Below are 12,539 nucleotides of genomic sequence, written 5' to 3'. Positions count from 1 at the left end.
CAGTGGGGCTAGAGCAACCTGCCTATGAGGAGAAGCTGTGGGAGCCTGGAGCAGCCCCACTGCCTATGTGGAAGGTATGCAGGAGATGCTGATGGGCTGCCCAGAGAGGTTCTGTGCACTTCATCTTTGTAAGTTTTCGAGACCAGACTGGGTAAAAGCCAAAACCAGCCTGATCTGGTCTTAGAGCTGTCCCTGCTGTGAGCAGGAGGTTGGACTGAGGGATGCTGAGACCCTTCAGCCTGAGTTACCATGTAATCCTACAACTTGGGCATGGCAAGGACAGCCAGAATGGGACAGAACAACCTTTAGCAGCCATCCTGGCATCCCTGCTCTACCACAACACCCAGGGCCTCTCATGCCACAATCCATGCCAGTCTGTCAGTGTCCTCCCTACCACACCCTCCTCCATCAAACACATGGCCCAAGAGAAATGCGTTTTCAAGTCACAAAATTCAAATTTCAGCGATAGCCTGCAGAGGATGGGAGGAACACGAAGGTTTCCTTTCGGCTTCTGTGGCTTAAAGACCTTGAAAATTACACACATGGCATTAAAAGCCACTGAGACCACAAAATCAAGCTCTCAGAAAAAGCCATAAGGGCAAAACCACAAACGCTCAACAAACCACAGTAAATTTGTTCCTGAAGAAGCAGAGGACAAGGCCTGGCATGGGCAAGGCAGAGTGCGGGAAGGCAGCTACCAACCAACCGGGTGCCGTACCTGCCCTTCCAGCAGCGCCCACCTATGCTGCCGATCTCCCAAATCCCTTCACCGCAGGTACCCAGGTCAGGAGCACCGCCTTGGCTATGCAGGGATTTACCGAGAGCCTGGTGCGGGTGGCACCTCCTGCTCTGACTAAAGGCCTGGAAGAGAAACCGGCCGTGCCGCAGCCGAGCAGTGCCCACGCCTGCCTTCCTGCACCGCCACCCCACCGCCACCTCCAGCGCATGGACACTCCCGAGGCACCCTGCCGGGAGAAACCCGACCCCGGGGAAACTCCGGAGCCTCCGGCCCACGGAGGGAGAAAATGGCACCAGTTCCATCCCCTCGGTTTGCTTTCCCCTGCCGGCCCCTCCCTCTCCCCCCAGGCCCGGCGGTGGTCCCTGAGGGCCGAGCCCCGCGGCGCTGCGGCAGCGGCGGCGCGGCCCCGGCGCCCCGCGGGCGGGCGGTGACGGCTCTGCGGCGGCATTACCTGGACAGGGAGTCGCCGCTGGGCGGCCGCGCCGCCGCCGCCGCCCGCCCGGCGCCGAGGCTCTCGCAGCTGGAGCTCTCCTCCATGCCGGGCGGCGCGGGGCGGCCCCGCAGCGGGCGCTGTGTATCAGCGCAGCGGCCGGCGCCCCGCGGGCCGGCAGGCGGCCATGCTGGCCCGGCGTGCCGCGCGGGGGGCGGGCGGGGCGGGGCGGCCGAGGGGCCGAGACACCGCCCCGCCGGGCGGCGAACGGGGTAGTGTTGGCAGCGCCGCGGGGTTCGCTGTTCGCTGTGCCACTGGGCACAAAATGGGCCAGGATCTCCCTCTTTGTCCTCGTGAGAACCACGGGAAGGTGGCAGGTCCCGGGTTCCATCCCCGGAGCACGGTGGTCGCTCCCAAGAGCAAGGAGACGATCTCTCTCAAGGATACCCCTTGGGAGTCATCTCACCTGTGTTAGGTTTGCTTGCGGGATGCCCTGCTGGGACCCTCTCTTGTATTGGGTTGTGTACCCACAGTCGAAAGCAGCTGTGCTGCTGAAATTTTTAATTACCCATATCTGCTCAAGAATCCTCTTTGAGTTTATCCCTCTGCTGGATGGTGTGGGAGCTGTGGAATGTGGCAGGTCAAAATGACATGAGAATGCAGAGTGCTGGCACAGATCCTCTGTGAAGTTACCTGACTGCCAGCTCGAGTGCACACATGATGATCTGTGCCCAGGAGGCTTTGCAGGCACAGCTCGGTATGAAACGTTCTGCAGGAAGAGCCATGGTACGTTCAGTTCCCTGGAGCAATCGAGGAGCAAGAGAAAAGCTCTTGGCATTGCTTACAATGACTGAGGAACTGCACCTTAAGCCTCCCATACCAAGCGTGCAGATGTCTTTCAAATGCTCAGCTGTTTTGTCAAGAATTCCACAAGGCAAAAAATCTGAAATACTGGGGACATGTTAGGAGACAGGTGGCTTTCCACTGAGGCCTGGTTGTTGGTAAAAGCCATCCGATGTCAGGAGCATCAGTCCAAATGGATCTTCCTGTTTTAAATACCACCTCAAAACAGGATAAGCCCTGTATCTTCTAAACATCTGTACATTCTGTGGCTGTAAATGGTTACAGAAACATCATCCTATTTCATGCTCCAAGGAGTAAATTAGTTGATGTATTTCTCTCTGTTGTTTCCCATTTTGTTCCTGTCATCAGAGCGTGGCTCCAGAGCAGTTTAAGTCATGCAGAAGGTCGTGAACACGAGCAGGATGATGAAGTGGGTTTGCAGCAGCCCTGCCTGAGACTGCATGATGCAGCTGTGATATTGCCTCTATTGCTCTTTCCTTTAGTCTCTGTCAGCTGCTGTTGAACAAGGTTGATGTCGGATGGTTTTGAAGCTGGTTTAAACTTGAAAATACAAGTTGAAGCAGGGTTTATTTTTGTGTGTTTTATTGAATCATCTGAACAAAAAGTAAATAAATTGACAAATGATTCAGCGGGGAGGGGAGGCTTCAGCCTAGAAAAACTCTGTTTTCAGGTAGGTTAAAAGTGAGATTCTTGTTTGAAAAATAAGCTAGTTGCTAGTGATTTATTGCAGCATTACAATCCAAACAAAATGCCTGAACATCATTACAATTAAAAGATTGATAGACCTGTGCTAATTTCGCACCAGCTGTAAAATTATTTTAAATGTTGATTTCCCCCACCCCTCTCTAGTTAGGGGCAATAAATGTTTTAGAAGTACCATTTATTAATCAAAAATGAGGTACTAATGAGATACTCTCTGCCTGCCTATTTTGTTTAGCTTACCATCCACACCTATGCCTGGTGAGCCGATGGTGTCCTCTGCGGGGACATGCAGGCAGCTGTGACAGCAATACTTTTAGATCTTTGGTAAGCAGTCAGGCGGTTAGTTCCTGGTAGCCTTTTCCCACTGGTGCGCTCTTTTCCCAGCCTTTCCGAGGATGGAGTTCCTGGCGGTAGTAACCCCTGGGAGAGGTCAGCCTGTAGAACTAGCACAAAGCAGTGCATGTCTCCCTTTCAAGTCTTATCAAATAGCCTGGTGGTGAGTTGGTATCACCTCTATTCCCTCTGCTAAGCTTAGTTTGATAGAGGTGCAGTTGTTTAAAAAAAGTCAAGTAGGAATAAAAACAATACATAAACCTATGTGAAAGTATTAAAGTACCTTCTTTTATTCCTAATTTGCTATTGATGTGGCATCTCTAAGTAGTTTATTGATGAAGTGCTCTATTTGCTTTTCACTGCCCTGTTTTGTTCTTGCCCTTATCCCCAGGGCCTGTGAAACCCTTTAGAAATTCCCACTGGTGCTTTGTAAATGAGAACAAAGCTAATCACCTCCTGGATCTCTCCTGCTGCTGAAAGAAACTAGCAGTCTGCTCAGTGAGTCTTTCTGCTCAACAATACCGCATTTTCAAGTCAGAATATTCTCTCTGTGAAGTGTGTTACCTCAGGGCTCTTAAAAGTGATGGAGAATTAAATAAAGGCCTGACATAACCAAAACCAATTAAGGAAAATTCACATGACTGTTTTATAACTGATGCAAAATAAGTGTAGTTCAGTCTGTTAACCTACTTTAGCTTGCCACATCCCTTACCGTTATCTTACAAGTATCATCATTTGGGTTTTTTTAATGAGGGAATGTTCTGTCGTTTTGTGATTTCAACACAGGAAGTGGAAAAATAAAATTAACATCACAGATAAGTAATAAAATTATCTGTGTTCATCTTTAATGCCATGTGGCTGACACAGCTGAGGTGATATTCCGAAAGAGAGAATGACAAGGAACTTCCTTGAATCAAAGGAGTAAAAGATTAATTCCAAGTAAAGGACAAACAGATATCCTCCAATACTTTCTGAAATTTTATGTGGTTGTAGCACATGCAAAATGTAAAATACATAGCCAGGCTTTCTTAGGTGTTTAGAGGCTGTCAAAGTTGTGGTGAATACAGCACAAAGAGGGTAATTTTATGTACCGTGTAAAACATGATTAAGTGAGGGAAGCAAGACTTTTGCTTCAGTCCTTCTGTATGAAAGTGAGATAGTGTTTGTGTCCATCATATTTAAACTATGTGTCTGTTAGCTTAGAGGCTTTCTAGCTCTGTATGCATGTGTAGTGTGTACATCTGGTATATGAATGTGCCAGATATTACAAATCCAGATGTTCTCATCCCAGGACTAACTCGTCAGCTTTGCTGCTGCACAGCCAAACACAGGTCTGTCGTGTCTCACACTGTGAGCACAGGGCTCACCAAAGCTGGGGACAGTCACACGTGCCAGGCATCCTGGCATAACCTCTCACAGGGGGTCTTGTGGGGATGTTTGGTCATGGTCTGTGACTCCTTGAATAAATGTCCCTGGAGCAGAGGAGGAATCATGCTCTACAGTGGTCAAAGGGTATACCATGAAAGCAGGACCATGTGCTCAAATGATCCTCTCTAAGAAAGCTGCTGCAGTCTTTGTCATAACCTGCCCTTACATGGTACAGCTCATCAGATATTCCTCTCCCTCCCCTTCTTCTCATCACACAACCCAACACAGGCTTTAAAGGCCTATAAATAACAAGGGAGCGAGAGCCTAATCCCTTCTGAAAATGATAGCTCTGTCCCCTTTGGTCCTGCCCAAACATTAAAATCATTCCATCCTAAAACTAGCTCTCTTTGCTGGAGCTCTATGAATCTCCCATATTTTCCCCACTATACTCATACAGTCCTGTGCCCTCATAGCCAGCACACTGAATGGTTTATGGCAAAGGCAGTTTCACTCACTGTGCCTTCCCTAGTAGTCCACATCAGTGAGTCCAACAAATTTGCAGTATGACCCAGTTCCATAATTGTTCTGAAAACCACACAACCAGAGACACCCTCATCTCTCCCTTTGATTCACTAAAATGGTTCTCAGATTTATTATATTTTCTTGTCTCCTTGATGTACAGCTTAAGGGCAGTGGGCAGCCAATAAAAGACTCTCAGTGCCTTGGGAAGGGTGGATTGTTACTAGTGAGATCCCACTGTGATGTACGATCATCAAATCACACGGGAGGTGCCATGTGTTTCTTTTATCAAGCACCATCAGCTGATAAAATATGAGGTCGGAAACAGCGAGAGCTTTGGCACAGGCAGAGAGGTTGATGAAGAACGACTTGCTGTGGCTGTGATTTGGAGCTAGAGCTGCTTGTGGTTGCAAGAACATCTGTTACAAGATGGTCAAAGGGTGCATGCATGGATTTGGTCCTGCTGAGGCATGATGCTTGTGCTGTTGAAGTTGGAAACTTGTCAAAACAAAGAGAGGGACTTATAGCTGCACTTAAATTGTCACTGTGTCTCCAAGGTTGCTGTGCTTGAGGTTAACCTGTTCAGAGTGGTCACCTTAGCTCACCCCATAATGTGATTTTTTTACTGGCTATGATGGCACCCCAACAATGCTTTTGCCTTGCACCCCCTCCATGTCTGATAGAAGCAGAAGCTAATGATCAATAGTCCTCCAAGGCTTTTTTTAGTCACTTAGTTGTGTTTTATTTTTTATGCAGTCACGCATATATTGGTGCAAGATGCTACAGACATGGAGTTCTGGGCTCAACTTGGACCTAAACCTGTATGCTATAGCTTGCTACCTCTGAGCACTTCTGATGGGCAGACTATTTATTCTGCTTGCTACTCTGTCTGTGTAGTGCTTTCTTGCCCTGACTTCCACCACCAGCTCATGGCTGCTCACACAGCAGTCAGGCATTGCATATCACACAGGTTAATGAGTATGTCAGGATCCATCCCGGTGTGTGCTCAGTGAGTACAGACTGCAGCCTGGAGTCAGGCAATTCACCCGGCTTTTCATTGCCTCATGCTCCTCATTCTCAATGGCCTCTGCAGATACTGATTTATTGCAATGCCCTGCAGCCTGTTTTTGCTCACAGCCAAGTGAGGTACCAGCGCAATCCAAGGTATGGACTGTAGTGCTGAGCAGACTGTGAAGGTGCAGGCACTTGGAGGGCCACAGGCCTTGGGCTCTAGGGGGAGGACTTCCATTACATGCTGCAAAACACAAAGATCAATTTTTTGTGTCAATTCAAATAAAGTAGTGTAGTATCTTTTCTTCTGAAAGACTAAATACATCACAGTAGCTGTCTGGCTGTCTACAGGTTTGAACTGCAACACTCCAGCAGCTCCTTGCCATCTGTATAATGGTCTCCAATCTGGCAAACATGAAGTAAGAAAGAATTATTCATAGGAGTTAAATTTGAAAGTTCTGGTGCTTGTTAAACCACTGCTGCTGGAAATAAATGTATTTCCAGAAGTTGTAGGGTGATCAGGAAGGAAAGGCATGGGGGAAGGAATTGGTTTGATACTGTCAGTCATTAGGACAGTGTCTGAAGTCTCAGCACTTGCAGTCTCTGGGAGGAGGTTAGGTGCTCATATGCAGGATAAGTCTCTACCTCTTGGATCTCAAATCTGAATTTTACACTTCTGATTTATACACCAATTTTCAAGCAAACAGTCATTTTAAATACAGGTAATTTTATGTCTACATTGTCTTTGTATTGTCTACGTGCACACAGACTTCTCAAAGTGAGATCTTAAAATGCAACTGGTGTATTTAATAGCTACAATTAGGAAAATGGTTAAGAATACCTGATTTTATCTCATTTATGCTTCCTTCTCTGTTAAGGAAGATGCACATTGTGATAGTGTTTCAATAAAACACAATAAAATGTTAATGGTGAGATCTGGAGATGATATTAAAAATGAGAAGGACGCTTCTAGAATATAAAACACGGTAGAAATTAATTCTTTTTTGGTTTCCCTTTTATTTACCTCGAAGGCTCAAATTTCCACATGGAAGGCTCATACCATTGTCTGACTTTCTTTTAGAAGCAACAGGGTGTTAACCTCTAGTGATGAAAGGGCTGGAGAATTGCAAGGTTAACAGTAAGTACAATAAAAATGAAGTATTTGAGAGTGTTTGATTATCTGCTCTGTGTAGGTTACCTGTCTGCAGTGCACGAGCTGTGGAAAACATTCATGAAGCTACTGAAAACACACTAAGCCCCTGAATACAATGAGGGAAGAAGCTTACTGCAATTTCCAATGGAACTATAATTTGGAAGAGACAGATCACAGAGTTGTTAATAATGCCAAATAAGAGGAACAAGGAGCAAATTTAAGTGCTGGTGCCTTGATTAATCGTGCTACTTAATTGTTAGCTTACCACCTGGGGCGGCAAGACTGCTTCAATCTGCTACCTTCAAGACACTCACATTGCCTTTTCAGATTTACCCCTGGGCGAACAATCTTTGAGATGGAGCAGGCCCCGGTAATGACTCTCAGATGGTGGTATGGGATGGAGGTGCACCTAGTTGGGCTCCTGCACCCTATGCAGCCTCTAGCACAGTGACAGCAAGCTGTGCCTTCTCAAACAGCCTAGTGCTCTTCTCCTTTCCTGCCGTGCAAATATCTGCCTAGTTGGTCTCCCTTTGCAGCAGAAATGCTGATTTGAAATAGTCTCCAAAATAAAAATGACAACTTAATGCCATATTGGAACCAGAGGAGAATCAGGCTAAATATTGCAGGGATGTGGCAAGACCACTCCAGAAGGAACTGGGTCTGGTGTAAGCAGAAGCCAATTTGCTCCACTTTGTTCCACGGCCAGCATCTCCCTGATGCCTTATTATTTAGCAATGTGAACCTACCCAGGGAGTTGTTTCTCATTGACTCCAGGGCCATTACATACCCAGTATGGGGATGCTGGGCAATGCTTCTAGGAGTAGTAGGCAGCTAAAAGGAAAGTGTGTGCTTCTACCAAGAAGGTGGTAGTGACTGACTAGTCAGAGAAGTGCACAGCTACAGGAGTGTGCAATGTCCTACAAGTGGTCTCAGACTCTAAAATTTTGGATGAGCTGGAAGGACCCATTACTGTTACCGTTCTCCTAGGCATGAACACCACTTCCCTCCTCTTGAAGCTGGTTTTAGATCATGAAAGAAGCAGCTGATTTGTGTCCATCTTGCCACTTGTTTGATTGTTGGATACAACAATCTATGTTGTATTCATCAAATTAATGCATGAAAGAAATATTTAGGATGGAATGCCATGTGTACAAAAAGTCAGGAATTGCTTGGTTCTTAAATTTCCTGATGTAATCTAAAGGGACCCCACTCAAACATCTCATCTCAGTGCTGGATGCAGTGAAGGTTCAGGACAAAAAGCATAGGGGGACTGTATGATTAAAAAACAGTTTAATGCCTGCACTTAAGCGTGGCTGAATTCAGGCTTCACAAGCAACACCAAATTTTGCCATTTCTGGTCATAGTTCAGCATTTAAGTGTCAATTGCTTTTACCCTGCATAGCAAGACACACTGCTGATATGTAAACTCCTGCTGTTTGTGAGGGCCAAAATTAGGCATTAATTATCTAAGTGTAATAAATTACCTTACTGTCATCTACAGTGAGCCACCTCTGAGCTTTCAGTACTCTAACTCAGATGCTTTGGTGGTCCTGATACCCTCATTCCTCTGTGCATGTGTGTGTGGTTGGGGTCTGGGATGTTTGAAAAAGATTATTGTCTCCTGTGTTTGGCTCAAGAGATAAGGAGAAGGGCACAATACCGTATGCTCTTTCCTGCCCTGAAAGGCAAGGGCCTCATGTCCCTGCAGTTACAAACTGGGGAGATTGAGAGGGATATACATTGCTGATGGTGAGTTTCTGAAGGAAGATGCTAGCCCTCATTTCTTAGCTGGGGAATTCTTGACCCTGGCAAGGAAGGAGAAGGATGAGAAGTGAGTTTTAGTGCTGGATATGTTGTCAGTACCATGGAGGGAGAACAAAGGAGCTTAAGGCACTGTTCTTTTTTCTTTTTTTTGCCTGCCCAGGGATGACACTTCTCAGTCCATCATGGGGGTTCCAGAGTGGTGTGACAGGATGGTGATGTGAAGCACAGTCTTCCACCATCTCCCATCTGCAGCTGCTCTGGCAGCTCATCAATGCCTCTGGGCAATATCTGCTGCTGCTCTGCCAACAGGTTCAGCCCATCCTCAGCATGCTGATAGACAAGCTCAGGTGGTTCGTGAGCAGAGACAGTTTGGAGGCTGATGCTTTGGCTGGGAAACCTTTGCTTTGGCCAACTCTGCTACAGAAACAACTGCAGAGAGCAGAGGTGCTTTGCAGCATTGGCAGTGCCTGAAGTCAGCAGGAATTCAGAATGAGCCCTGGCTTGAACCATCAGCGTGTACCTCACAGCTCCCTCAATGCTTCAGTCATGCTGGAGTATTGCCAACATGCTTTCCAGCCTAAGGAAACTGAGAAGTGCAATAACAGAGGTCTAAGATTCAATGTCTCAAGCAAAGCAGAGTGGAATTTCCAAGGCAAAGATACTTCTTTGTCCCAAGGGCATTCCCTCTGCAGAGTATGAATACCTGCTTCCAAAAAATGGAGGTCTGATCCTTCCCAGAGACAGATTACAAGAATCCACTGTAAAGGCAACACTTACGTAACCCTAATGTAGGATGGACCAGTGTCCCTAGTAAGAGATTCTTTTAGAAAGGAAAAGAAGGAAAGGAAAGAAATGTCCTTGTTCTACTACAACATTCTTCACAGACAAGATTTAAAGCCTTTGGCTTTATGAATATATTGCTCAATAACCTGAATATATGTTAGCTCAGTGCACATTGTAAAAATACTTGGATAATATTCTATAGAGCACATTCTCACTCTCATTAAACCTAAGACAAAACTGAATGCATATAAAATTTATACTATGGTGACAGTGAAGATGAATAAAGTTAGTTTCTTCACTGTGGGGCCTGTGAAGTCACAAGTAATGCAGCTATGTTAGGTGATGGGCAGCGTAGGAAGTCAGGCTGTGTTTGCTCAGAATGACCCCTTTAGCCCTATTCTTGGAGCTGCAAGTTTCTCAGTTCAGTAAAAATCTAATTTAATGTCATAACGTCTCTGAGAAAGACTCTCCCCATCCCTCTTGCCACCTAAGGCACTGAATTTACTTGAATCCTTAACTTAAAGCCTTCCCCCAGAAAGCACGTGCTGGCCTGAGAATCTCTCCAAGGGCATCTCTCTCCCAGATTTGCTTTTTCCTAAAAGGTTACAGAGAAAGTTTCCTGGAACTTAAGAGCTCTGATTCTAGGTACAAGGCAGATTTAACAGCAGCAGATGAACTGGTAACCACCCTTGGGTGCCCAAGAGAACTGCTCTAAGGAGAGGTCATGTGAAGCATCACTCTGCTATTGGCCAGGTAACACATGGCCCAACACAGAAGGATGAATTGAAACCACCAGCCAGGATGCTTGCCTTCTGTTTCCCAGAGAGGAATCCTGAGCTGGAGTTTTTGTCCATGCTAGAGATTGTTCATTGGTATTTTAAGTTGTTAACTAACTTTATGTCACCATTTCATACTGCAGAATAGCAGGCTCTTCACCCATCTAATAAGAATCGTTCAGCACCATTGTGTATAAATCTGTTAGGTCATGCCTGCATTTTCCAGCTATTGTTTTAGGAGTCTCCTTCCGGTATTTAAAAGAAGGGAAATATCTTTAATATCTGTCATCTTCCAGCTTTGAAGCTGTGCTGAACAACAAAGACAGACAAACATTTAATTCTCTGGTAATCCTTTAAATATCTTTACAAGCACATGGCATTCACACACTGTTAAGCCCGTCTCCTGTAGCAGCTGTATGTCTTCTTTTAACTCTGCCTTGAAAGCCCACAGCTTCAACCGGGGTGGAACAGGAGCCCACAGTACTTCATCCTGTGATGGCTTTCTGGGTGGTATAGAGAGGGATGGTTTTCCATAATAAAGCAATCATCTGGATTGAATTGCAGATATCTAATCCTCTCACAAGCTACTCCTGTTTAGTTTTGTGAAGTGAACAAAGACATCAACTTAGACATGCTCCGGGCTGGATTCGGATATCTCTGGGACCTTCTGATCATTCCAGTGATTAGCCAGCGTGCTTTGGTTACTTCAACACAAAAGTGCAAGCACAGGATCAAAATCTTTTTTTTCCGGAAAGGCGGCTCACATAGATTTCCTTAACTTCACTCCCCAGGAAAACGTCTGAAGGGGCAGACATGGCAGTTGGGACAAACCCATTTCTCTTAAGCATCCTGTCATGTTTTTATGGTATGGGAGCAGAATGGAATTTGAGTAGCTGCATTACAGAATGGGGGATTGGGCTATGAGATGTTGATGTTTGTATAATTTCATGAGTATTCATTGATTTAAGCCCCACAAAACTATTTTTTTTCCTTTTCTTCCTCAACACGAAAACTTTTCATTTGTTTTCAACAATTTTTCTGCCTTTCTTTTTTCATGGAGACCCATGAAGATATTTAGTCAATTCCAGTGACTGAAGACAGCTAACCATACCACTATAATTTCTGACAGCTGCCTAAGCAGGTCCTGAAGACCTTCAGACCCCGTAGCCTCCTCATCCTCATATTATCCTTCCTGTTAAAAACTTCCACCTGGCATCTAACCTGAACCTGTGATTTCTTGGCCTGTACAGCTCATTATGGAAAATACCTAATCTTTACCCCTGGAAGCAATGATTTATCCATTCAAAGACTTTGTCTAGACTATCCTATCCCCACTTAAATCTCCTCTCCTTCAGGCTAAACAACCTTAGTTCTTTTCTATATATTATCTAGACTTCTGTTCATTTGCATTGCTTATTTCTGCCTGGGCTGCATCATATTACCAAGGTGCTGCTATTCTGCAATCAGTGGTGGGGCTAAAATCTGTGGCCAGACATCATCATTTTGATCAGAGTGGGCATTGGAGCCAGGGTTTGGACTCCTTTTTGAAAATCTTGCCTATTATCAAAGGCTGTAAAAGCCTGGTGAAAGGATTCTCCGATGAAAGATAGTTTAATAAAAAGTAGCATTTCTGGAGCTAATCTGCCATCCAAGTGCACAGCTATGCTGTGTCGCAGTGTTGGTGGCCATTGGGAGATTTTTCTTTATTGCACACTCTCACTTGCTGAAAGCTAAAACCGATCTAATAGCAGGAGGCTTTGGAGGCACAGTGAAGTGTATGAAAAGGACTCAATTTTAATTTTTTTTTTAAAAGAAAACCCAAAGGGAAAGCCAAAATAGGCCACTACTGAGGGTTAAAAACACAGATGTAACAAAAGAATATTTCTGAGTTTTTGTGTGGTTTTGTGCACTTGAGTCATTTACAAAAAGGCTATATTCAATGTTGAGAAACTAATGAAATGTTCTTCAGGATGTTTTTTTTATTCCAATTTTTAATGATTTACTTCTGTAAATGGCACTATCTTGTCAGCTGTTGAAAGCTTCTCTTTGTAACCCTCTAAAGCACTCCAGACATTTTCTATGAGAAGGTTTTAAACT

The 12,539-nt window shown here is 45.3% G+C and overlaps 1 protein-coding gene across 1 annotated transcript in view; it reads right to left on the bottom strand.

Annotated features, from left to right (window-relative positions):
• Window positions 1–1,309, bottom strand: part of MTMR2 (myotubularin related protein 2) — a 66,633-nt gene extending 65,324 nt beyond the window's left edge. The window contains exon 1 of the mRNA XM_027677377.1: window positions 1,191–1,309. Within this exon, the coding sequence (XP_027533178.1) occupies window positions 1,191–1,276 (86 nt within the window). The 5' untranslated portion in view covers window positions 1,277–1,309. The remainder of the gene's footprint in view (window positions 1–1,190) is intronic.
• Between the last annotated feature and the right edge of the window lie 11,230 nt (window positions 1,310–12,539).

Source organism: Neopelma chrysocephalum, unplaced genomic scaffold, assembly GCF_003984885.1.
Source record: "Neopelma chrysocephalum unplaced genomic scaffold, ASM398488v2 Primary Assembly neopelma1_43, whole genome shotgun sequence".
Taxonomy (NCBI): Eukaryota; Metazoa; Chordata; class Aves; order Passeriformes; family Pipridae; genus Neopelma; species Neopelma chrysocephalum.
This window is presented reverse-complemented; position numbering and strand designations above follow the sequence as displayed.